At 38.0% G+C, this 26,881-nt stretch overlaps 2 protein-coding genes across 2 annotated transcripts in view; one reads left to right on the forward strand and one right to left on the reverse strand.

The window, feature by feature from the left end:
• Positions 1 to 870: 870 nt before the first annotated feature.
• Positions 871 to 5,103, reverse strand: gins3 (GINS complex subunit 3). Its single transcript, XM_048158006.1, has 3 exons — positions 4,789 to 5,103; positions 2,768 to 3,001; positions 871 to 1,291 (listed from the first exon to the last, which is right to left on the reverse strand). Exons 1-3 carry the CDS (start codon positions 4,957 to 4,959, stop codon positions 1,061 to 1,063), a joined length of 636 nt encoding a protein of 211 aa, XP_048013963.1. The 5' UTR covers positions 4,960 to 5,103; the 3' UTR covers positions 871 to 1,060.
• Positions 5,104 to 6,737: 1,634 nt separating this feature from the next.
• The window catches only part of znrf1 (zinc and ring finger 1), a 49,620-nt gene continuing 29,476 nt past the window's right edge, over positions 6,738 to 26,881 (forward strand). The window contains exon 1 of the mRNA XM_048158005.1: positions 6,738 to 7,899. Within this exon, the coding sequence (XP_048013962.1) occupies positions 7,512 to 7,899 (388 nt within the window). The 5' untranslated portion in view covers positions 6,738 to 7,511. The remainder of the gene's footprint in view (positions 7,900 to 26,881) is intronic.

The following is a 26,881-nucleotide window of genomic DNA, read 5'->3' on the forward strand; positions in this document are numbered from 1 at the left end:
TCAGCTGACCCACATTTTACACATGAACAAGCAGCTGGGACTCTGTATTCATAAACATGCTCATTAAAACAAGAAGACCAAGACATTTGAAGACTTATACTGCAGAAAAGAGCATTTGAATATACTTACATATTCAAATAATATATAAGATCTTAAGGATAGGTTATCTTGGTGGTTTTTTTTAAGAAGTGAGGGGAGAGAAAAGGGCACAGAGATGTGGAGACGTCCAGAGATTTGATTTGTCCTTGTGTTGACTGACGCAAGTAAGGCTTGTTCGCACACACATACTCACAAACAACCTGGTGACGCATACAAATGTCAGCTCCAATATTCTAAATGTAAGAACTCATGGATTATCAGAAACAAGCACCCTTTATATAAGAGCATAAATGCATTAATGTTAATTATTTATGTTTCAGTCTAAACACCGGAAATAACACAGATTGAGCCGTTAAAGCACCACATCTCTCTACATATATATATTGCAGTCAAACCAAAATTTATTCAGACACCTTTAACATTTCATTCATTAATAGTTTATTCACTTTAGTTTAAGTAAATGGTAATAAAATATGACAAGATCTCAGAGGCAAAAAAAAAAAAATCTTAATTATTTCAGAATAATTGCAAAACATGGTCAGGTCAAAGCGTCTGAATAATTTTTGGTTCCAAATTTTTATCAGTTTTACTGGTAGTCCACTGTATGAAGAATGTTTGGGTATAATATGTCACCGTTCACTTTATTTTTGTATCCTCACTTACATAAATGAACTATAGTGTCCTGCACCCACTAGTAAAAATATATCAAAAATATCTGAATAATTTTTGGTGTGACTATATGAAGTTTCAAAAAAAGAAAAAGAAACAGAATGAAAACAATAGAATAAATTGATTTATTGACCATAACTAAATTGAAATAATGTTTATACACAGAAATATTACAGTAAAAAGTTCACAGAAAGTTTAACACAAGTCTCTCAATAACAAACATACACACATGACCCACTTTCTCACATTCACAAGAAATCTGCTTGTACCTTTTTTACAATCTTTTGGACTTTCAGGCCTGTAGGTCTGTAATTTTCCTCTTTCTGTAGTTGATAACTAGACTAGAGGCAGTGAGGTGAGAGGACCGGCCTTTTTCCCACAGTTGGAAACTGTTTAGTCCACTCTGGCCTGCCTTAAACAAGCTCCTCTCTAAGCAATCCAATCGCTCCACCAGTGCTGATGTGTCCTCGTTGTAGGCATTCTGGGATGAGTCCATGGTCCGACGGAAACGACCAATGAAGGTCTGATAGGAGAGATGGGGACAGTATACAGATAATATGGAGGCACAATTATACATCCTTAGAGGATGCAGGGAGAGTTAGTGTAAAATAATAAAGAGGTCTAAATGTTTCTTATAAGTTATACCAATAAACACACAGTAAAATATAATTCCTAAAATGTAATAAATTCAACACTAGAAATTATCAAAATAAGTAGACTTAATGGTGCAATCCACCATTTCTCACAAGGTTTAAGTTGTTTAAACACTAAAAATCATTTTGCATTTGCAATTTTACACATGTAATAAAAGAATTCAGCCATATTCTTAATGTTTAAAGCTGCTTGTTGTATTGCCATAACCAACATACAGTACCAACCGTAATAACTATGCAGCAGACATTTAAAGTCCTAAATAAAGCCATTTACTTTCCATTAACTAATTAACATGGAGCTTTAATTGCATTCACGGATTTATCACTACGGATCTGTACTTCCTATTAAACCGGCCATACCAGTCTGCCCAGCAACTGGTCAGTGCTAGTAATGATTTTAAACATATTGCTCCCTCTACTGGTTGAGGTAAGAAATAGCAGATCAGTAATACATGCAAGTCTCCAACCCAAATATGAAATTTCTGTCATTAATTACTCACCCTCATGTCGTTCCAAACCTGTAAGACCTTCATTCATCTTCAGAATACAAATTAAGATATTTTTGATGAAATCCGAGAGGTATACGACTCGTCCATAGACAACAATATAATCACCACTTCTAAAGGTCCAGAAAGGTACTAAAGACATTGTTAAAACCGTTAAGGTGACTACAGTGGTTCAACCTTAATTTTATGAAGCAACAAGAATACTTTTTTTTTTTTTTTTGCGCACAAAAAGACTTTATTCAACAATATCTTCTCTTCATTGTCATTCTCATATGTTGTTTACATCCAGTGCTTCCAGGTTCTACGTCAGAATGCCGACTTATTATTGGCCGGCTCCTGCGTCAGCATCACACGCATGCGTCGTGCTGCTCACGTGATCATCTTTGGCCAATACTGAGCCGACATTCATACGTAAACACTGAAGCACTCACCGTGCTTACTGAATCACCTCGCACAGCCCCGGGTATACTTCGGCTGTCCGCATGACATAATTTTTGTTTGCGTTACATACTTTTCTGGACCTTGAAAGTGTTTGATTATATTGCTGTCTATGGACGAGTCATATACCTCTTAAATTTCATCAAAAATATCTTAATTTGTGTTCTGAAGATGACAGAAGGTATTACGGTGTGGAACGACATGAGGGTGAGTAATTAATGACAATTTTCATTTTTGGGTGAACTAAACAACAACTACCCATTACTAATAACTGTTTAAGTACATAGTAAACTCATCACAATATCTTGTACAGTTAGCATTTAAAGATGATTTACCTCGCATTTGCTTGCTCTTTACAGTCATATTTTATTGTTTTATGACTATCTATCTTGACATGCTTACCTGGAGGATAGTATTAGCGATCTCTGTGTTTTCTGGGCTGTCAAAATGCAGCATCTGGGAGCCTAAACCATAGTAATACGGCCCCATTTTGTGCAGGTCTACAACAGCGGGATCCGCCCCGAAAACTGTTCTCCAGCCTTCACGATACACCTTTGGCAGCTCCACAGACAGCACTCGCCTCTTCTTTTCATACAGGCCCTTGGCTAGCCAGAGTGGCATCTCCATCTTTGTGCCCTGAAATGTACAAACACAAGAATAAATCTGTGAAAAGACAGAACTTTCTTCTCATATGACGACACCATTAGACCACCATACAAATATGTTTTGGTCAGGGCCGTAACCACCATAGACATTTGGAGGACCTAATATTTAACATGACGCCACTCTGCTGCACTCCATTATATACCACTCTGTTTGTTGTTAGGATGACACAAAGTTTTAAAAGTTAGATTTTTAGGCTGGTCAAACAGCACTTGTCAATGTCAAAATGATTGAGATGGCCAATAAAAAAGGCGGGATTTACTGTTCAAGGAAGACGAGAGTGAATTTCAATGTAGCACTTTAGTAATTTTAACAGTGGAAGAAAGCATGGTAAGATGCGAGCTAAAAATGTAATATTTGACAACTATTTCATGATAGAAATGTTAAATGACTGACAGGAATATCCAGTGACGCAAACTACTTTTTTTTTAAATCAAATTTCATCATTTTTAATTGAAAATATGCAATAATTTACATGATTCATGTGATAACTGCACTTTCAACATAGTCATTCAAATAAAAGTCGAAGTGTGCATATTTTAAAATAAAGTATTATTTGCAAATAATATAAATTGATTACTTCACAACTACAATTTGACCTAGAACTTATTTTTATTAGTTTAGTGGTAACACTATTATTTTTGTCATGAATATTTCCACAGTGCCATTTTCATCACATCTCTATGGAAGAGGATTAGGGCCAAGCAATAATAAAAAATAAAACCATCTCGAGATTAAAGTTGTTAAATTTCGAGAAAAAAGTCGAGATAAAATGTTGAAAATAAACTTGTTAAATTACGAGAAAAAAGTAGTTAAATTACGAGAACAAATTCGTTAAATTATAAGACAAATGTTGTTAAATTTCGAGAAAAAAGTCAAGATAAAATGTTGAGAATAAAGTCATTAAATTATGAGAAAAAAAGTTGTTCAATTGCAAGAACAAATTCGTTAAATTATAATTTAACGACATTTTTCTCGTAATTTAACAAGTTTATTTTCTCAACATTTTATCTCGTCTTTTTTCTCGAGTTTTTTCTTGAAACATTTTCTTTTTAACAACTTTAATCTCGAGATGGTTTTATTTTTTTTTATTATTGCTTGGCCCTAATCCTCTTCCGTACATCTCAAATAATGTAATGTTTAATACTTTTTTGAAGTGGAAATGACGGTTATGGAAATTATCTTTTTTTTCTAATTAAACATTTTGTCCTTATCCCTTAAGGCTAATTTCATAGCTGCATTTTATGTATTAAACAGACATTTCACTCTTTATGCACAATTTGACAAAATTACAGATTGTTTGGAAATGATACCCAATAAAACTATTCTGAACACTTTTGCTTTTTTATTATTTATTTATTTTGCTTTCTTGAATGCTCTTTACTGACAGTGTTGTATCCTTGGTAAAATACACTAAAATACGAAAAAAAACTTTGTTGATGCAAAAATGTTGATCATGGGGGAAATTATGCCATTATGCTAACTGAGGGACTAATGCTAATTTGCGAAAATCATTTCTACACAAATACATATTCACGTTTTGTTTAAATCATTATACTTTAAACATAATTTATATTTTATAAAGGTTGTCTTAAGACAGAAGATCTGGGACAAGTGTAAACAAAAATACTTTGAACAGTTCAAAAAGTTGTGTTATCTTTATATTGCATAGCATAGCACATAAAAGTGCTCCGAAAGCGATTAAAAGCTTTTATAACCGTTTTTAAACAAACATTAGTGATATTAATGTATTAGTATACCTCCGGTATGTCGCGGGTCTCGCTGGATTTCTCTAGAAACCCCAGTCTCGGGAACGCGCTCTCCGTCCTGCACGGCAGTCGCTCGTGAGAGAGTAAAATATCATCCAGAGAAAAGAAATTCTCCTCCATTCCAATACCCGGAGGAATGGGCATGTAGGATTGCGCGTCCATTTATTTATTTACAATAATTGAACGACAAATGAGCAAACAAAATCTAACAGAAGATAAAAAATAGAGACAAACTTGTCAAAACAGCAGCAGCATTTGGCGCGCAACTTCAAATGAGAAGTAATAGAGCATAGAGCAGAAGGAGCATCGAACAGGCCCGAGCAGTCGATAACAGAGTGATGAAGACGCACATCCTCTACAAATAGCCTACTCTTTGATTTGCAGCATCTTTGATTTAAACATATGGTAAATAGGAAGAGAATACCAGGCCAGTTTAAAAAGAAAAGACAGTACTGCTGCTGTATTTATTTATTTAGAATCTGTTAAAGTAGTTTTAATAGGCTAAGCAACAAACTTTTTAGAAGAAGAGAAAAACAAAAAGAAAAGAAGATGAAAATAAAAAAGAAGGAGCAAAAATAATCATATTAACATGTACCTAATGCTTCTTATGTGTAAAATTATCATGCGCATTTATTACTTTGGCCATCAGATGTCGCTATTTCTTTAATTTACCCACGAGACAGTCTGTAATTGCAGTGATTACTACTGTCTGTCAGTTACTGCATACCATTACACGAACAAGAATAGTCTCACGTAAACAATGGTTTACCAGTGGCCTGTCATTAAACAGGATTACAAAACTATATTATCATCTTGTTGTGAATTCAAAAGTTGTTTACAACACAATATAAGCAGACACACACAATGAAAGTTGAAGTTGGATTGTAACTGCAAGTCAGTTTCTATTCCTAAATAGAATATTTTTGTTCTTTAAAGGTCTCAGTTAATATATTATAATGAATAATATTATAATTATCTTGATCTATCAGGTGCTTTTCATCTTCATATAGCTACATGCCATAGTCAAATCATCTTTGATTTACAGCAACATATGAAATATACATGCATGAAGAGACAACACCAAGTCACTGTCTTCGTTTAAAAAGCAGATCTTATGATCACAGCCAAATTTGCAGAACAGACTTAGTACTGATACTACTTCTTTTTATAGACATAAATGATGGTTTTTGCACACATACTGTATTCTTAGATTACCCATAAATCATATTTATATTCTCAAAATGGTATGACATTGAACGCATTAGATTACTTTAACTATATTGTTGTATTGAGAGATAGGCAGCAGTTGCAGAAAATAATATAATAATCATGTATTTTATGCTAATTTTAAAAAGCCTCAAGGGAAGCAAATGTAATAATTTACAGCAGTGTCTATGGTTGTTATGGTCCTGGTTACAAGATCATGTCTCTAAAAGATTTAACTAAGTTTAATGCAATGCACACTTTGATATTAGTGATGTGGTCCATACATAATGTATGAATGCAGAAATATTAATAAGCATAATTGATTTACTGCGAGCGATGAGTAGAAATACAGCAGACAGAGAGAGATGCTTTGTCTTGCCGGAAGTTTGTATTAGCCTACATATGGTTGTATTGTATATTGCAATTATGTATTTTTCATTTATTGTGATTACTTTATCATACCTTATGTGTGTGTGTGTGTGTGTGTGTGTGTGTGTGTGTGTGTGATAATGCAACACTAAATAATTGACAATAAAAGCAATAAAGCACTTTGAAGATGCAAACTGATGCACATATCAGTGCCATTTTAAACTAAACATGGTTTATGATGTCAAATTCCCCTGAGATTTCATGGCATGTTGACCTAATACACTCGCATTTTTTTGGCCCCATTATGGAGATGAAAGATCATTTCCCTCTAGCAAGCATTTATTATGACTCCAACTGAATGAAAACATGAGGAGTACCTAAATTAAATAATGTCTGCCGCCTCTGTGTTAACTTCGTTATGGCAACGTTACTGGGTCACATCTCTGTCCTCCCTTAACTCCATATTCGGATCAGCAGGCGGCTGTTTGTTGGCGAGACGTTGTCTGTGTTAACTTCTTAATAATTGATTGTTTGGGCTAGATATTGTAAATCCATGCTCGCGTTTACAGCACATCTCGCCACTGTTAATCCGCGTATGCGCAGTAACCGCCTCTATTGTCTCCCAGCAGCAGCAGCAGCAGCGCACGGACGGATCTGCGCGTGCAGGGGAGCGGCACACGTTGACCCGAATCTCCAGGCAGACGGACGAGCGGACCTGGACGTATACACTGGACGGGCATCATGACTGATGTATTTTGAGTCATTCCTCTTTGAATAAGAGAGAAAGCCTTTGCATTCAAAGTACTGCGGATGTGTTGTTGCGCGTGGTGATTCTGGGCAGGCTGTCCTGTCAGTTGCTTATAAGCGGAGAACGTGTTGCGTTTTTGCTCGCGCGAACGGCTTTATCACCCCCTTGTTCCCTCGTGAGTTAAGGTGATTATTGAGACTTTAGGTCCATGATTCGACCAGGAAAATGGGCTGTTGCGTCTGCGAGACACAGCTGTTTTAGTCAGACTTGACAACCGCGGATTTAAGCGCTTGTTTTGGTCGCTTGTTTGAAGGAGGCTCGAGAAGCGCCGCAGGGCGATCCGTGACACCCTTTCCGCGACACCCCCACCCATTTTAGCAGATACTTTTGGATGGGGGGCAAACAGAGCACGGCGGGGCGGCCCCGGGGTGCTTTTCCCGGTGTCTCGACAGATGACAGCGCGGTGCCACCCTCGGCCCACTTCGGGCACTACCGGCCAGGTGGCACGATGGGACTGCGCAGCCGCTCGGTGAGCTCTGTAGCGGGGATGGGCATAGATCACAGCGCCACGGTGCCCTTCGGGTTTTACACCCCCAGAGGAACAGACTCGGACAGAGCAGGAGGGGGGTCTGGCTCGGATCCCGCTCATAACGGGAACGGATACCAAGAAACTGGCGGGGGGCACCACACGGACGGTATGCTTTACCTGGGATCCCGGGCGTCGTTGGCAGACACTTTGCCCCTGCACATCGCGCCCCGATGGTTTAGCGCCCACAGCGGTAAGTGATAACTCAAACTCCGCATAAACAGGGCGCAGTGGCACAAAGCTACATCGATGCCACCACATGTAGTACGGAATATCACTCGAGGGCATCCTGCTGCTCCAGTTTTCGCGCCGGCGGGAGGGGGAATGCGCACGAGACCTGTCTGACCAACGGCTGGACTCGACTGGCGCGAATTGACGTTAATAAGCCAGGTTGCCAAATCTTACTGGAACAATTAGCCTGTGATTAAAGAGGGAGGGGGATTCAATGGTTATCATCCGCTTTTCTCCAACCACAATATGTCTCTCTGACTGGGTCATAGTGGTAGGGACTTTGATTCATCCCAGTGAACTCGAATATCTTCAACAAAGAGATTCGTTCACTTGTTTGTAGGTTGAGCATGGAGTTTCTTTTGTGTGCGAGAAAGTCATTGAATCATTCGCTGAGCCTATTTAAAGGGTTAGTTTACCCAAAAAATGAAAATTCTGTCATTAACGTTCCACATCCGTAAGGCCTTCATTCATCTTCGGAACACAAATTAAGACATTTTTGATGAAATCCGAGAGGTATGACTCGTAATATAATCAACACTTTCAAGGTCCAGAAAGATACTAAAGACATTGTTAAAAAAAAGTCGACACGACTGCAGTGGTTCAACCTTAATTTTATGGAGCGTTGAGAATACTTTTTGTGCACAAAAACAAAAATAATGACTTTATTCAACAATATCTTTAATCAACCCTTTAATTTGTTTTAGTTCATTTTTGCTGGGCATGGATTTAAAGTCACGATGAAATCAAAATTGACAATTCCTATTTTTTTAAGGAATATTTGTGTATTTATTTATTATAAATGATTTATCTGTGCACATAATTTTTTTTTTAAAATTCATGTGCTCTTGCAATGATATCTCTGATGATGAGGATTTCATTTCATTTAGCCTATGTGTCAAAATAGAAAAGACTATCACTACTTCTGTTTCATGCCGACTTTAAAAAAGACAATAATAGTTTTGGTACAATAATTTATTTTACATTCATTATTTTAATTGTTGTTATAATTCCACATATTCATAGATTATTCACACCTTTCTCTCCTTATTGTGATTGAGATTATTTCAACAAACAACAGTCAGTTAGTAAGCAGAACTAAACGTAAGAGATGCAGATCTTTCACGACTGAGATGTCTTTCTCATTCGTTTTGTTCAAATTAATGAAGTTACTCATTCATTGTTTAGACTAACAAAGTCCACTTGTTCAGTGATGTGCATTTGTTTAAACCAATACAATGCTCCTTCATCACAACCTGCACTCGAACGCATTTATGCTATAGCAGTCCTTTAAGACAGGAAAGCAGTCACATCTAAAGGAAGAGACAGAAATATGAGTCAGTGCATGTAAGTGAACAAGAACGATTCATTCAGGACTGAAACACCACTACTGGGCTTGTCAAGGCCTGAGCCGCAGCGCTCTGATGCCTTCCAGCCTCAGTCCCTCGCTGCTCGTTAAGCAAGCCCCAAATGTGGCCTCCAGAGGAAACCTGCCAGATGTAAACAATCTGACTCACTTTTTCCCTTAAAGGTTATTTCACTGACACCAAATGAGCTTCCCTTATTGTCAGGGAACGTAGCTCATGTTAACAGGTGAGGCGTTCAGCTCTTAATGTCATGGTGTGTGATTTGGCCTCTAAACAGTGATCACACACAGGTTGCCAGGTTGCTACTGTGAGTTAATGAATGTCACAGTGAACACAGAGGAGGTCAGGTGCCTTTCTAAAGGGTGGGGTCCAGGGATCATGAGGGGAAACAGTGCTAGGAAAAGTACTGCCTGTTCCCCTGTGTTTGAAAGTAGGACTTAGTAAATAGGTATATTTTCATGTCAAACACTTGATGAAATGCAAATGACTCATCTGAAACACTGACTTAAACATACCCACACATATCAGCCCAGTTTATCCATAATTAAAAACTGCATAAATACATCCACCCTGCAATTTTATTTTCCTCTTTTAAAGGCATAGTTCATCCAAAAATTTCATCCAAAAACATCCTCATGTCATTCCAAATCTGTATGGCTTGCTTTCTTCTGTGGAATACAAAAGAAGATATTTCAAAAAGTAATGTTTTTTGGATGAACTATGCCTTTAAAAGAAAGCAATACAATTGCAGAGTGATACCAGTGACTGCATTGGTATTATGACAGAGAAACATCAAGTAACACCAATGACTATTTTTAAGATATTGCCTTAAATGTAAAGGGTGTCATTTTTTTGTTTTGTTTAAATACTCATTTATACTTCTTTTATCTAACAACTAGTTAGCCTTTCATACGTTGATCCCCCAGAAAAGTGTACTGATCTGTTTTAAAACATTGATCTGTTTATTTGAGTGTTTGGGCCCTATACACCCGGCGCAATGTGGCGCCAGGCGCAACGCAAGTGTTTTTTGCTAGTTTCAGCCCAACGCTGTTATCATTTTCACGTCCTGTACCACGTTGTTTAAATAGCAAATGCATTTGCGCCCAATTGTGTGCCCATGGGCATGCTGGTCTGAAAACGAGATGTGTTCAGGCCAACATGTTTTCCAACCAATTTGACCATATAGGTCGTTTGTCACTTCCCTGAAATACGACCCATAGGAGTGTTTACTAAAGTGGCGCCCCTATCGACAACAGGACACTTTCATTTTAATTCATGAAATCCGACCAATAGGAGCGTTTGCTAAAGTTGCGCCCCTCTCAACGATAGGACGGTTTAATTTTAATGCATTGTTCCCTTTTATCTGCGTCATATTTCGGGTTTCGGGAGCATTGCAATAACAATATGCAATCATGTGATAATGCGATCGTGTGTTTCATCCCAGGGAACGCATGTGCTCATAAAGTATATGCACTATAAATCACTAAGGGTAGGTTTAGGGATGGGGGTGGGTGTAGTCGTTAATAAAAAAATGAGTTTTGCTAAATGGAAATAGGAGAAATGGTGTAAAAAGTCCACACATTGCATTTAAATGAACACGCATTTTGATTGATAACGACAGTCATACGTCATTTCATGACGACAGATGTAACACGACACTGTCATTATTTTTATGCCAGCTAGAGGGCGCATGACTTTAAAACGTAAATATAGGTCGTAATAAGGTGCTTGAAAAACGACCTATAGGGTCGGGTTTTTTTGGGGAGTCTCGTTCAGGTGCATTGTTGGCGCATTGCTATTTTGAGAAATAGACTGCATGTTTGTGTGCTGCTGCGCGTCCCTCTGTATGTAATAGGGTAATGTAAGGTGTATGTAAGGCGCATATTACTAACGTGCTCTTTAAATAACAAAAAAATATTGAGCCATTGACGCAAATGGCGCAATATTTTTTATGTTAGTAATATGCGTCTTTAGGCGGGCACACAACGTGCGTACACTCTGCTTATTACACACACAGGGATGAGCAGCAGCACACAAAAATGCCAAATATTAAAAATAATATTTTTACAATGTAAAAGATTATTATTGTGTGCATAAAGATAAAAATGCTTTGGTGGAATCCGGCTTGTCCCGTAGATGGTCTGTTCGCGCGCTTTAACCTCGCACATGAGCAGATCCGTTTCCTTGCTAGAGAAGCGTTCAAATTCCGCCGTGTAAATAGCGATTCCCTTTAAAAGTGCAACTGGCTTTTAAAGGGAATGTGAGATGAGACTCTGATTGGTTTATTGCACAAAACACACCGATGAGCGATTAAGAGACTAGGTACAACACTTTTAGACCAGGCGCACAGACCATTTTTCCCATCGTTAAACTAGCAAAAGTGGATTCGGACACACCCTAAGTGCACCTGCACCATGTGCTTTAGACCATGTGCTTAGATCGTTAAAATAGGACCGCTAGAGAGTGAGTTTGGGGCGGGACTATCTGTCAGACTGGCCAAATGTAAATGGAGGGAGTGTTCAGGAAACCTGTTTGACACTCTTTATTTTTGCAATTCTAGTGGCACAGAAAACCCAACCTTTTATTTAACAAAAGCACATTTATGTTCTACAGTTCTGTTTGACTTTTCAGAAGAAACTTTAGCGTTATGGATCTGATACGTAAGCGGTAAGCTTGTATAATCTGTTGAGCTATCAACCCCCTACAGGCTCCACAAAGCATGAATGAGGCTGGATTCAATCAGTGTCTTACAAGTTAATTCTGTTTATTCTCACTAGGCAAACAAAAGTTCTGTTTACACCAGTGGCTGGCCTACTTGCAACATTTCATACTTCAAGCCTACTTGCTTTATTCATTTATCTCTGTGTCAAACTTCATCCATGTTATTTACAGTAAGTTCGTTACAGTTACCATCTTTGGTAATTGGATTCAATTTTTCTTTTTTTCTGTACTGGAAGATCCAGTTATTACATTTTGATAAACGAGTATATTGTAAAAAACAAAATGAAAATGCATGAATTCACAATAAGATCATTAAAGGGTTAGTTCAACCAAAAATGAAAATTTGTCATTAATTACTCACCCTCATGTCATTCCACACCTGTAAGACCTTCATCTTCGGAACACAAATTAAGATATTTTTCATAAAATCAGATGACTCAGTGAGGCCTCCAATGCCAGCAAGATAATTAACACTTTCAGTGCCCAGAAATCTACTAAAGACGTATTTAAAACAGTTCATGTGACTACAGTGGTTCAACCTTAATGTTATGAAGCGAAGAGAATACTTTTTGTGCGCCAAAAGAACTAAATAATAACTTTATTCAACAATATCTAGTGATGGGCGATTTCAAAACACTGCTTCATGAAGCTTCGAAGCTTTACAAATCTTTTTTTTTCGAATCAGTGGTTCAGAGCGTGTATCAAACTACCAAAGTCATCCCCCCCCAGTGGTGATCCATTGAAATTTTGAAACACTTATGACGTAACGAAGCCTCGTTCACTGAAATCACGTGACTTTGGCAGTTTGATACACTCTCCAAACCACTGATTTGAAAAAAGATCCGTAAAGCTTCAAAGCTTCATGAAGCAGTGTTTTGAAATCGCTCATCACTAGATATTGTTGAATAAAGTCGTTATTTTGTTTATTTGGCGTACAAAAAGTATTCTTGTCACTTCATAACATTAAGGTTGAACCACTGTAGTCACATGAAGTCTTTTAAATATGTTTTTTAGTAGATTTCTGGGCACTGAAAGTGTTAATCATCTTGCTGGCAATGCAGGACTCACTGAGCCATCAGATTTTATGAAAAATATCTTAAACTGTGTTCCGAAGATGAAGGTCATACAGGTGTAGAACGACATGAGGGTGAGTAATTGATGACAGAATTTTAATTTTTGGGTGAACTAATCCTTTAAGATGCATTTGAATAGGGTGAATTTCCTTCTAAATTTAAATTGAAAATAGATTATGTAAAATTAATGTAAAACAAACAATATATTTCTGAAACAAAAAGTTGTGCTAGTCTGTGCAAAACTCCATAGAGCCACACCATAGTAGGTTATTGCTATGCTGTTGCTAGAATGATCTAAATGGTTGCTAGTGTTTTCTAGGTGGTTGCTAGGGTATTGCTCGGACGTTATCTTCCTTAGTTTATTTGATTTTCTGATCTTAGGATATGTAAAAAAAATTTTATTGTCTGCCAGAAAATCATAAATCTGATTTCTTAGCAAAGAACTAGCACACCTCCCCTTAACAGACCACACAACTTGAGATTTCATTCATGTTCGTATCACAGTGTGGGACTAGTTATAGTCTGGACTACAAGTATGAGCAATTGATGGTTTCCTTGGGAAGTGCTACTAATAATCAGTAATTGCCTTTGTTTAAAGAGTAAGCACTGGTGATTTAAAGTTGAGTCATTGACATTTGTTCATTGAGAGGAAGTTGTTCAGATTAAGTAGGCTCATTGTGTGGGTAACAGTGTTTAATTTCCAATTAGAAAGTGGTATTTCTTGCTGATCTTTTAGTCGAAACCATGAATTCCATTCTGCGCTGTGACAGCAGTCTTTACGCTCTCTTACATACTGTAGCTAGTTTATTTCAAAGCTGGTAGAATTCATGTTACAGCTGTAGCATTTGTGTCGAAGGCTGGTCAACTTATTGAGGCACTCACTCACCTGCTTGCTGCACGCAAGCAGATTAAAAGCAAAAGTAATCGCTCTACTAAAAGTGCTCTGTTTAATCATTATTGCTCACCCATTAGAAAACTGAGTAATCATTTACTGGCCTTCTCTGCTGCCTGTTTCCCGCTTTAAAAGCAGCCCCCATCTGAGCCGATATCACAACGGAAGTCTTTAATATGATATTTTAAGTAAACATCAATGTTTTGCATTAATTGCAACCAAAAGAGTGCTACGGTGCTGGTTTTGGTGGCAAGTCTTTTAGGAATGTTGGGATTGTTGAACATCTGTGCTGATTTGTCTGGCAGCAGGATTCAAGAAATATAGGTCACTCGCAAATTATTTCTGCTTTTTCTTTGCCTCACTGGTCTCTCTCTCTCTCTCTCTCTCTCTCTCTATATCAGGGTGTAATACATTTATGCAAAGACACAGATGCACATACACATGCACTGCATATTACTGACACAAAAGGAAGACACAGAGTCCCAAAACAAAATCAGACATGCACGTATACACAGACACACAGGGTGCATTCCAGTCACCTGGTACTGTCCTCTGAATTATTATTGGTATTGTCCTCTATTTTCTGAATTATAAGTATAATGTGAGGGGGGAATGTGTGTGTGACCTGTGCTGGCAAAATAAGTTGGAATGCGCACAGGCTAATTTCGAGCTACAGGCAAAACAAGTGAAAAATGTCAATTTTGGTCAAAATTGAGGTTTTCACAAAAATGAGTTCATTAAGCCCTCATCTAGCGATCCCAATGCTCCAAATAGCATTTAAACATCGAAAAATATCTTTACTTGAATGTTTTCTGAGAGGAGTATCTTTCCTTTGACCATGAAAAATGTTGTTTTTCACTGCTTGGTTCTCGTCGACTGGCGAAAGCGCAGCATTCCAACTTTGTAAATAATATTCATAGTGAATTTTCGATGGCATGAGTCTGAACCAATGAAATGTGATTTTCAAACTCATGCTGATGTAAACAAAACAATCTTATTCGCGCTGACTGACAGATCTGAAATTCGCAGCGCGCACAACGACGCCTCAGACAGCGCACGATCACGATATACACATATACACAGAATTACAGTATTGTCGAGTATTCACGCAAACATTATCTGTTATGTCATAAGTGAACATTTGGTTAACTGTTGGGCAAAACATCTGATGTGTAACATTATATTTAGATCTATGTGGTACAGTAGATCTTAGGTTGTTTCATTAATTTTAATCAAACCATATTGTGGAATCATGGAAAAAAAGTCGAATATATATATATATTTTTCCTATAGATATTGGTTTTGACTTGGTTTGTGCCAGATTTGGTGGTATTACCAAGGATTTTACCAACTCGATTTTTCTCAAAATTGACTTTGCTGACTATATCGACTTCAAACAGGTGTAGCTCAGTCATTTTTTGTCAGATTCCAACATTTCATACAATATTTAAAAAAAAAATTTTTTTTTTTAAGAGAATGTAAGAATAACAATAACTCGTTTTTGAAAATTTGCTCATTGCGACTCATTTTGCCAGCATGGCGATGATGAGATGAAAGTGCTGTCAAATCGATTAATCACGATTAATCGCATCTAACATAAAAGTTTGTAAATATATGAAGAGTTTGGTTCCAAAACGCAATAACTCCATTTTGATTAATTTGAGTAAAAAAGCGTTTTCTTTACCAAGAAAGTGGCAAGATGAAAACCACTATTTTCTGTTTCAGACTTTCACATAGCATCTTTTGGTTATAAAAACATTAAAAATTCAAATCTACATTTTGATTTTAAAAAGTTTATTATAAGAACGTATTATTTTTTCCCCAAAATGCAATAAATCCATGAAACTTTTTTTTTCAAAATGCAATTAATCCATCAATATAAAAGTTATTTTTCATATTGAAAATACACAACAAAGTAAGTTGATTCACATATATGACAGAGTCTAAACTTTGCCAATATTTATCTTATATACAGGCATTTTACTAAAACTACATTCAGCCATCGCTCCCAAAATGAATTCAACGGGTCGTCTTGTTAATGTTATAAATTATTTGTCATTACCGATTAAAGAGTATCTGGCAGCACCGCACGGTTAAATAAACACATTTGCCGAGTACACTGGTATTAAAAACGGCTTTTTAAAAAAGCCTTCAATGTTTACAGTGGGTGGAATGGTGCGCTGTGATTGGTTGAGCGGATATATCGCATTCTGCTGAAAAAGGAGAGTGGCGTTTGTCGCTTTTTGGAAAGAAAGGGAGAAAACATTACAGAATAACAGGACGGATATCGCATTTTGCGCAAAATTAATAAATGACTTTTCAATACTGACCAGATACAATACTGATTTTGACGGAAACTCACGTTTTGGAACCAAAACTTAAGAAATACTTCATATATATGTGTGTGTGTGTTTGTGTATGTGTATATATATTTATACACACACACACACACACACATATATATTTACAAACTTTTATGTTAGATGCGATTAATCACGATTAATCGATTTGACAGCACTTTCAGCTCCCACGTTGAGTCAAGTTTGATGATGTTGCACTGAACTTCTACACATATCCCCTTCTCAGTGCGTAGCGAGCCGTGTACACTGTGTAAGGCCCCTGTGAATTGAAACGCAGCTACACACTGCAGAGTTGAAGGAGGTCGGCTGTTGCTGTGACAACCCTGTCGCTTGCCACCGCTGTTTTCAGGCTGCAGTCTTACATGCGGCCTCAACATGCCTGCCACCCCCACAACACTCGCACACTCATTTCATCGAGACCCAGAGGGAGGGAGAGAGAGCGCGAGAAAGACATTTTTCCCCCCGCCCCGTCACTCACACTTCCTGCATGTAGCGGCTCCTGTGAATGACAGCTGCCAGAGCTCCTTCAATGAAGGAGGAGCCCCTAGTGCAAACGACTGGCCAATTAGCAGCGCCTAGCAGACAGCGAGAGGCCATGACAACAGTTTCCATGGAGGACCAAACCTTGCCATTATACAGTGGAGACAAGCTAAAGATAAACCTGTGACATGCACAAGGGTGACTTGTGTCACCCCAGGGACCTTTGCGATGTAGTTTTTCAATGGTTGCTTCGGTTTTAGCCATTGTGTGCTGACTTCCTTCTCTTTCGAGACCTCACACATTGTTATGTGATCGTTCACGCGCTATCAGCGGGAAAAATATACCCCGTCTTTTCTCTCAAGGGCCAAATCAACATCCTGTAATCAGGAAGTTTACAGAGGAAAGCAGTATGTCTGCATCTATAACCATACACACACACATAAACACACTGGCAGACACTCCTCTCCCTCTCCATGTCATTACCTCCCTCGTTCTGCTGTTGCCATGGAAACAGCTGTTCTTTTCCCACTGAAGGTAATAAGTTGAAACTAGTTGAGGAGAGTTCGTTCTGATGTCATGTGAACACGGTTACGCCCATGTATGGGCATCCTGGCCGTTCCATTCAGGAGCGTCGGAGGCACTGATTCAGATGACCGCCGCCGCTGGTGTCGAGACACAATAAGCCTCCTTGCAAACAGAATTCTTTGAGAACCGATAAGCTGTGAAAACAACATGCAATATTGATTTGTTTCTGTTGCCGCTTTCCTATCTCTTTCATGCGCTATATCTCTCCGCACTTTGCATTTAAATGCTTCGTGTGATCATCTGTGTCATTTAACCTTGATATGTTTGGAGCATTGCATTATGTAGTGATAGATCAATAAATCTGAGATTATTTTCATTCTGGGATAACAAGTATCTGCTTGACCGATTGACATTGTTAGTTCTCTCTTGTGTCACTTCCAAATTATTTTTCACATATGTTACCTTCTGGATGTTGGTGTGATGCCGGTGTCCCCAACCCGGCTTCCTAACTAGCTTAACTAGCAAAATTATTATTTCATCCATCATTTGTTGTGGTAAACAGACCAGCAACAGCATAAACTTGCCTAAAAAAAAATCAGGCATAACATTATGACCAGCTTCCTAATACTGTGTTGGTCACGCTTTTGCTGCCAAAACAGCCCTGATCTGTCGAGACATGGACTCCACTAGACCTCTGAAGGTGTGCTGTGGTATCTGGCACCAAGATGTTAGCAGCAGATCCTTTAAGTCCTGTAAGTTGCGAGGTGGAGCCTCCATGGATCGGACTTGTTTGTTCAGCACATCCCACAGATGCTCGATTGGATTGAGTTCTGGGGAATTTGGAGGCCAAGTCAACACCTCAAACTCGTTATTGTGCTCCTCAAACCATTCCTGAACCATTTTTGCTTTGTGGCAGGGCGCATTATCCTGCTGAAAGAGGCCACAGGCACCAGGGAATAACGTTTCCATGAAAGGCTGTACATGGTCAGCAACAATGCTTAGGTAGGTGGTACGTGTGAAAGTAACATCCACATGGATGGCAGGACCCAAGGTTTCCCAGCAGAACGTTGCCCAAAACATCACACTGCCTCTGTCGGCTTGCCTTCTTCCCATAGTGCATCCTGGTGCCATGTGTTCCCCAGGTAAGCGACGCACCCGGCCATTCACGTGATGTAAATGAAAACGTGATTCATCAGACCAGGCCACCTTTTTCCATTGCTCCGTGGTCCAGTTCTGATGGTCACGTGCCCACTGTTGGTGCTTTCTGCAGTGGACAGGGGTCAGTCTGCGGCTTTGCATAAATACCATACGCATACAAACTGTGATGCATTGTGTATTCTGACACCTTTCTATCAGAACCAGCATTAACGTCTTGAGCAGTTTGAGCTACAGTAGCTCGTCTGTTGGATCGGACCACACACGCCAGCCTTCGCTCCCTACGTGCATCAGTAAGCTTTGACCGCCCATGACCCTGTCGCCGGTTCACCACTGTTCCTTCCTTGGACCACTTTTGATAGATACTGACCACTGCAGACCGGGAACACCCCACAAGAGCTGCAGTTTTGGAGATGCTCTGACCCAGTCGTCTAGCCATCACAATTTGGCCCTTGTCAAACTCTCTCAAATCCTTACGCTTGCCCGTTTTTCCTGCTTCTAACACATCAACGTGTCGTTTCTAGAGCTTCAGAAGAGATTTCAACAATCTCAAACTCTGCTCAGATTTGCCAAGATACCAATCATAATATCAGTCTAGAATCAGTAAGATTTCAAGCATTTCTCATCACATTCTTTCAGGACCAAGTGATCAGATGTGTGGTATTCACTATTATTTTATAGCTCTGTCCTTTCTTCTATAATTTATTATAATTAATTTCTCCTAATGTGTAAAATATCTTAGGTAAAGCATGTGAGATGGAGTCGACATAAATGAAATGACTCCATTAGGTTTCCTGAGCTGTCAAAGAGCAACCGTTGAGCAAATAAAATGTCCTCTGTGATTGTATAGTATAAACACCTAAAATTGATGTGTTTGTGTATAACCTACAAAGTGATATGGAGGCACTTGCACACACACACACACAAACACACTTGCGCTGAATAAGCTAATACACAACGCCTTCGCAAGTAGTGACAGGGAATGCCCTTGACTCCTCTGCTCTTGAATCCGAGGCTTCAAACAGCAAAGCTGCTTGTTGTGAGGCGGCATGCAGACGCAGGAGTACTGTCCTGATGGGCACTGCTTTAAAGGAAGCTGTCACGCTGTCTTGTCGCTCTCTCGCTCTCTTCCCTCCTTCGACAGTGCTGTGTCACCATGTTTACGTCCTTGTCTCGCTCTTCACTTGCACTCCTCCTCTTTTCCCTCTGCTCTTTCCTTTCAGAGTGTTAGACTATTAATTCATTATGCCATTGATGAAAGTGATATACCGTGTAAACCAACCGACAAATTACAAAATCCCATGTACTTTTCTCATTATTTCAGAATCAATTTATTGTGCATACATTAACAATGTTCTTCATGTGACCAATATTTCATTTGGTCAGAACTTCAGAGTTAAAAAAAGTCCCAAATACTGCATAAAACAAAAAAAGAGAAAAAGAAATATGTTATGTGCTTTGATGATTAGTTTCCTTACATGATTAGTTTATATCTGTTTTTCATATCTATAATAATTCATATCTATAATACATATAGGTCTATGCATTATGTTTATCCATTTATGATATATTGCATATATATATATATATATATATATATATATATATATATATATATATATATATATCCCTAATTTATTAATAAGTGGTAGATGTTTGTACAAGTGATGCATATCTACATTTTATAAAATAATATATGGCAATTATACTGTTTAGCACTAATAACTATGGGTACACATGTAGAATCTGTAAAAAATGAATGATAACTCTAAAGATAACTATATTAGCATGATATCATTCTGTTTATTCCAGCCACATGCTTGTCTGTCACTTTAAATGCTCGAGCTTGTTACAGCAGGATGGATTCTGATTGGCTGTCTATGTTTTTATTATTCATCAGCTGGATAAAATCATTCTAAAAGTGCTAACGATATTGTTTCGCTGTGCCGTTATCGTTATAGCTGTGGTGTGAACTCTGCTATTCTTTAATATTGAGAACGATTTTTAGAACTATATATGGGTCAATGATGTGAATGATTTTTTTTTTTTTTTTTTGTCCAAAGGCCTTAATAATAATAAAACACAAAGATATGACATCCAAAGTATGTAAGGTAGTACAACTAGATCTCTTTTATTGAATCCAAATGGTTTATATTTTGCTACATATAAATGTAATTTAAAGATTTTGAAGTGTCAAAAGGTCATTCGGTTTAACTGTCCAAAGGCCAATACAGCCATTTCATTTGTGATTAAAATATCTTAAAATGTAATAAATGTATGTATTTTTTATTCTGGCATGATTTTATAACATCATACATCAACATAGTGCAAAATGGTATTAAAATTATGTGTGGAAGTCGTTGGTTTGTTATGAGAAATAATGTCCGGAAAAATGAATTTCATTGATGTCATTTGGAGTAACCAATATAAAGGGACCATTTTGGATCAAGTCATGTGGTCAATATTATGTGACAGGATGTGACATCATTCAGACACCTGCAAAGGACCACATGGTCATGAAGCAAAGTAACTAATTCTCTTTTAACTATTTGAAATAATTTATGTTTTCACTTGCTCACACGCATGTCCTGAAACATCAGGTCATTTGGTACAACTGCTATAAAACATGGAAAATGTTGTAATATTTAAAAAAAGTGTACTAAATATAAAAGGTTTGGTTGTCCTTTTGTTAGATAGCTAGTAAGCTAACTAGCTAGTTAGCTAGATATCTGCATGTTAGCATTGTTTGAAAACATCGTCATTCGGTATAACCAAAAGTGTCATTTTTGGTTAAACCGAATGACTTTTTTGGTGACAAATTTTGACCATCTTGTAAAAAAATGACAAAAGCAACATTAATTGATTATAAAAACCACATAATCTCATTGTTAACACTTAATAAAACTAATTATATCTACATTAGGTTTTTTATACTTTTAAAAACCTTATTCGCCAGTGACCCATATTTATCGTTATCTTTATAGTTATCGTCCTTGGTGTGAACGTGCCTTAAGGCTTGTAAAGCCCACTTTAAACATTACATCATAAAAGGTCATTTCTGAATATAGTTTCTATTGTTTGCTCTACTGTTTACATGATGAATGCAGCTGTTATAATAACTTCGTTGCTTACCAAACACTGTTTAAATGGATAAATATGTATTATTTGGTTGGAAGAAAATAGTTTTGCTGGATATTCTCTGTCACAGACCTGTTTAAATGGCCTCTTTTCTTTCTGTTTGCTGTCAGAGTCATTGTATAATGTTCAATGACATAAACCTCACCTAAGAACAGCAGACAATGGAGTTCTGCCATTGTATCGGTGCAGATGTGCGTCGGCTGTGTCGTCCTTTTTTTAAACCCGAATGAAGGTCAGGCTGGGAAATTAGCACTGATTGTCAAGCTTTAACCCGAAAAGGGGGAATTTTAACAGCAATGAGACATTAAACACCAAGCTCTCTGACTTCAGTGTTAGAGATGGTTCACTATGTCCCCAGAGTAGTTATATATTTTACAGATCAATATTTTGTAATGAAAGAGGCTGGCGAGTGAAACCGAGCTTTAAGGTTCTGCATGCAGTGATGGATGTGTGTACTGTGCTAAGCTATGACAAATGAACAGTCACAGGAAGTCACCATCGTCTGGGCAGTTGTGGTTTCTAGTCTGTCCTAAGGCGCTTAACACCTTTTAATGGTTTGACCTGTTTTTGTATGTGGTTTTCTGCTGAGTCATGCACTGTTTCCTGCTTGTACAAAGGGCTGTCTGTCTTTATAAGAGGCTATCGTTCCTTTAATCACTTCTGTTTGAAATATCATGACATACTCTTTTTTGCGTGATGTCAGTGCACTCTGAATGTGACATTCAAGCAGGCCGCAGCTCACACTGTGGATTTATTAAGATGCTGTGTATGAATCGTCGCAAACAGTTCATCGGTCGTGCATTGGGTTCTTGGGGATGCAGTTCTGTGATGTAATCATCGAGTCCTTTACAGAGTCATGCTGCTGCTGATTGATTAAGCATCGCTGGTGTCTGTTAATTCCCTCATTGTAATCAACCTTTTTTATTTGAATACTGTTTTGGAAACACCGATCCTTTCAGGCCGCCCTGTGAGGAGACACAGATCAATACTTTGATTGAGAGTTGACAGGGTTACTATCAAAAATGAAAACAAATGTATGTAGTGTGTGTATATACATGTATATGCATATACATATATACAGTGGGTACGGAAAGTATTCAGACCCCCTTAAATTTTTCACTCTTTGTTATATTGCAGCCATTTGCTAAAATCATTTAAGTTCATTTTTTTCCTCATTAATGTACACACAGCACCCCATATTGACAGAAAAGCACAGAATTGTTGACATTTATTAAAAAAGAAAAACTGAAATATCACATGGTCCTAAGTATTCAGACCCTTTGCTGTGACACTCATATATTTAACTCAGGTGCTGTCCATTTCTTCTGATCATCCTTGAGATGGTTCTACACCTTCATTTGAGTCCAGCTGTGTTTGATTATACTGATTGGACTTGATCAGGAAAGCCACACACCTGTCTATATAAGACCTTACAGCTCACAGTGCATGTCAGAGCAAATGAGAATCATGAGGTCAAAGGAACTGCCTGAAGAGCTCAGAGACAGAATTGTGGCAAGGCACAGATCTGGCCAAGGTTACAAAAACATTTCTGCTGCACTTAAGGTTCCTAAGAGCACAGTGGCCTCCATAATCCTTAAATGGAAGACGTTTGGGGCGACCAGAACCCTTCCTAGAGCTGGCTGTCCGGCCAAACTGAGCTATCGGGGAAGAAGAGCCTTGGTGAGAGAGGTAAAGAAGAACCCAAAGATCACTGTGACTGAGCTCCAGAGATGCAGTCGGGAGATGGGAGAAAGTTGTAGAAAGTCAACCATCACTGCAGCCCTCCACCAGTTGGGGCTTTATGGCAGAGTGGCCCGACGGAAGCCAACAAGACAATGACCCTAAGCACACAGCTAAAATAACGAAGGAGTGGCTTCACAACAACTCTGTGACTGTTCTTGAATGGCCCAGCCAGAGCCCTGACTTAAACCCAATTGAGCATCTCTGGAGAGACCTAAAAATGGCTGTCCACCAACGTTTACCATCCAACCTGACAGAACTGGAGAGGATCTGCAAGGAGAAATGGCAGAGGATCCAAAATCCAGGTGTGAAAAACTTGTTGCATCTTTCCCAAAAAGACTCATGGCTGTATTCGATCAAAAGGGTGTTTCTCCTAAATACTGAGCAAAGGGTCTGAATACTTAGGACCATGTGATATTTCAGTTTTTCTTTTTTAATAAATCTGCAAAAATGTCAACAATTCTGTGTTTTTCTGTCAATATGGGGTGCTGTGTGTACATTAATGAGGGAAAAAAAATGAACTTAAATGATTTTAGCAAATGGCTGCAATATAACAAAAAGTGAAAAATCAAAAGCTGATTGGTTCATGTCACTTCTGCAGCCAATGATCTAGTTGCTCACACATTTAAATGGCTGGTTACATTCACCATAGCAGTTTGCAGCATGCTTCAGAGTTCCTTTAAAACCCTCAACCTTCCCCAGCTCCACCTGTTTAGATCTGCAGTGGGTTATTGATATATTTGTGCAGCAGCACTATGTCTTGCTCACAGCAGCATATCGGTGTATGATTTGGCAGTAGCAAATTCCTGTACTTGATCTGCAGCAGCAGCGTAGCAGATCTATTCCACCAAGACCAAATACATTAACATTGTCATAGCCATTACCATGCTAACAATCTTCCTAGAGATGTCATGATTGAAATATATATTTACATAGACATACATACATTTGTAATACTTCACTGGATGATCTGAACTGAATTAAGCTTAATTATATTGACTTTAAGTGTTTTCTATCTAAAAGAATGACCAGCTTAGACTTGGTGACATATTTGATTGACATCTAAAAGAACAAATCACTGTTCAGTTTTTTCAATATTACATTTATGGGCAGATAAATGCAAAAACAACAATAATTTAGTTTTTTTTAGTAGAAAGTCTGTTTTTTAGTAGAACAAATCTCCCGGATCACCAGAGGGAGCCCTCGTCGGAATATTAGCTTCATTTGAACTCCATTTCCCATGAACCCTCAAACCTGGGACTGATTACCTTGCACCAGCCGCCAATCCTATAAAAAAAAAGACGCTCTCACTCACATTTCCTTGCGAAGTCTTGATTAGCCCCGGTTGTCATTTCTGAGCGTTATTTCTGTATTACTTACCTGTTGTTGACTTGGACTGTTTTTCTGGACTCTGATTTCTGCTGCCTGCCCTGACCCTTGCCTGTTCTCTGGATGTCTTTCTGCTGTACTGCCCTTGTTTGAATAAACTGCAGATGGATCAATACACTTCTGACTCGTCACAATAACTTGACACTTTGTAGAATTAAATGTAACATAGTAAAGCAGCCAAGTCATGTGACTAAATATAGTTATCATTGACAGCAAATGTTTATCATTGTATATTGCGTATTTATTTACATATTGAACATTTTTTATTTAAAAAAGCAGTGCACTAGAAATTTTTTAGTTGTTTTTGTTTTTGAATTGCTTTCATAAATGTTTACTTTTGCTTGCTTTTCTTAGACTTGACATGCTGAAAAAATGTCCCATGTTTACAATTTCGAACAGAAAATAGTATTTTGTACAGTGCAACACTGTCTTTGAGTCATGGGAATTTTGGTTAGCAGAGTTTAGAGTCTAGCATTTGAGTTTTTTGACCGTGGGAAACTGAGCAAAAACTATATGCGGAGGTATCATCAAAAATGCATGGAGATCAGACGGAGCAGTCGGCTCTGCTTGAGGAACACGTCAGCTCGGAGGACGAGAGCCAGGGGACACTTTAACAGGCGCAGAATGTAACGGCTCAATTTCAGATACGTGCAGATGCTCTCTGAGTCTCGAGTCTGGATTGTTTTTACGAGTTGGTGCTGCAAGTGTAGTGAACAACTTTGATATAAAAATAACTATACAAGACCTCCCAAACTGAAGGTCATTACGTTTTTAAGGTGTAGTCTGAGTGTAATCAAGGCTAACTTCAAGTTATAGTGTCTTTTTGACCATTTGCTGTCCCCTTTGACCACTAAAACACACAACAGTGGCAATTAACCGACAAACAGACAAAAAGTTCCAAACGTTCAGTCTCCCATTAATGTCCAGGCTTGAGCCAGAACTCATTAAGACCAATAGAGTGTCTAATTAAGCCACGCACTGTGAGAGCAAGCAGCTGGTCTTCCCAGCAGCCTTTAGGATTTCACTGACTGAGGGGCCCATCACTCTCTTCCTTTTTGCAGACTCTTCCCCTCATCAGAGCCCCAACACTGTTTACAAAGGTTCAAGCCATGCTGCCTAGAATCTGAACTTTATATTTTAAGTGATCATCATCATTATTTACTCACAATTATTCAACCAAAATTTGCAGAATGTCCAAGTCACTTTTTTTAGCTTTAAACAGGATGCCAATGTACCATAAAAGTATTCCATGATTTGTGCACTATATTTTAAATAAAATCTTCTAAATCTTCTAAAGTCATGTGATAGCTGAGGAACAACTACTACAACAAAAAACTGTCACTGAAAATCTTCAATTCTATTCTTCAATATACAGAATCAATTAATCAGTCTCAGTATGTTAACAGCTCACTGGAAGATTATCAGGGAAAAATTACTTCAGTTTTGGTCTGTTTATCACACAAAGCAATTATTACCTGAAAAATAGACATATAATAGTCAATAATAGTCATTAAAGGATTAGTTCACTTCTGAATGAAAATTTCCTGATAATTTACTCATCCCCATGTCATCCAAGATGTTCATGTCTTTCTTTCTTCAGTCGAAAAGAAATTATGTTTTTTGAGGAAAACATTCCAGGATTTTTCTCCATATAGTGGACTTCAGTAAGGTTCACTGGGTGGAAGATCCAAATTGCAGATGGTCCTTTTCGGTAACACTTTACTTGAAGGGGTGTGCATAAGACTGACATGACACCTTCATAATCATGACATGACACATGTCATGAATATGACGGAGGGTTTATGCATGTTTATGACAACTGTCATTAAGTGTCATTCGGTCAGTTATGTCATTTTTAATGCAAAGATGACATTGTTTGAGATGTCTTTGTTACGACAACTTGACATAAACCAATGCATCATAACCTGTCAGTGTCTTTGTCATGACAACTTGACATTAGCAAAACATCATAACCTGTCATAAACATGACATAGCAGATTAATTATCAAACTTAAAAAACTACTTAGCTTTATGGGTTAACATTACATTACATTATTTTGGTAACACTTCAATATAGGGAACACATATAAAAATGATTAACTATGAC

Source organism: Megalobrama amblycephala, linkage group LG15 (genome assembly GCF_018812025.1).
Source record: "Megalobrama amblycephala isolate DHTTF-2021 linkage group LG15, ASM1881202v1, whole genome shotgun sequence".
In the NCBI taxonomy this organism is placed as follows: Eukaryota; Metazoa; Chordata; class Actinopteri; order Cypriniformes; family Xenocyprididae; genus Megalobrama; species Megalobrama amblycephala.

Bases quoted from the DNA above. Each gene is read 5' to 3' on its own strand.
- gins3 (XM_048158006.1), bottom strand. From the start codon at position 4,959: ATGGACGCGCAATCCTACATGCCCATTCCTCCGGGTATTGGAATGGAG. The intron at 3,002-4,788 runs GTATACTAATAC...TGTACATTTCAG, and splicing joins AGACCCGCGACATACCGGAG to GGCACAAAGATGGAGATGCC. The intron at 1,292-2,767 runs GTAAGCATGTCA...CTCTCCTATCAG, and splicing joins TCGCTAATACTATCCTCCAG to ACCTTCATTGGTCGTTTCCG.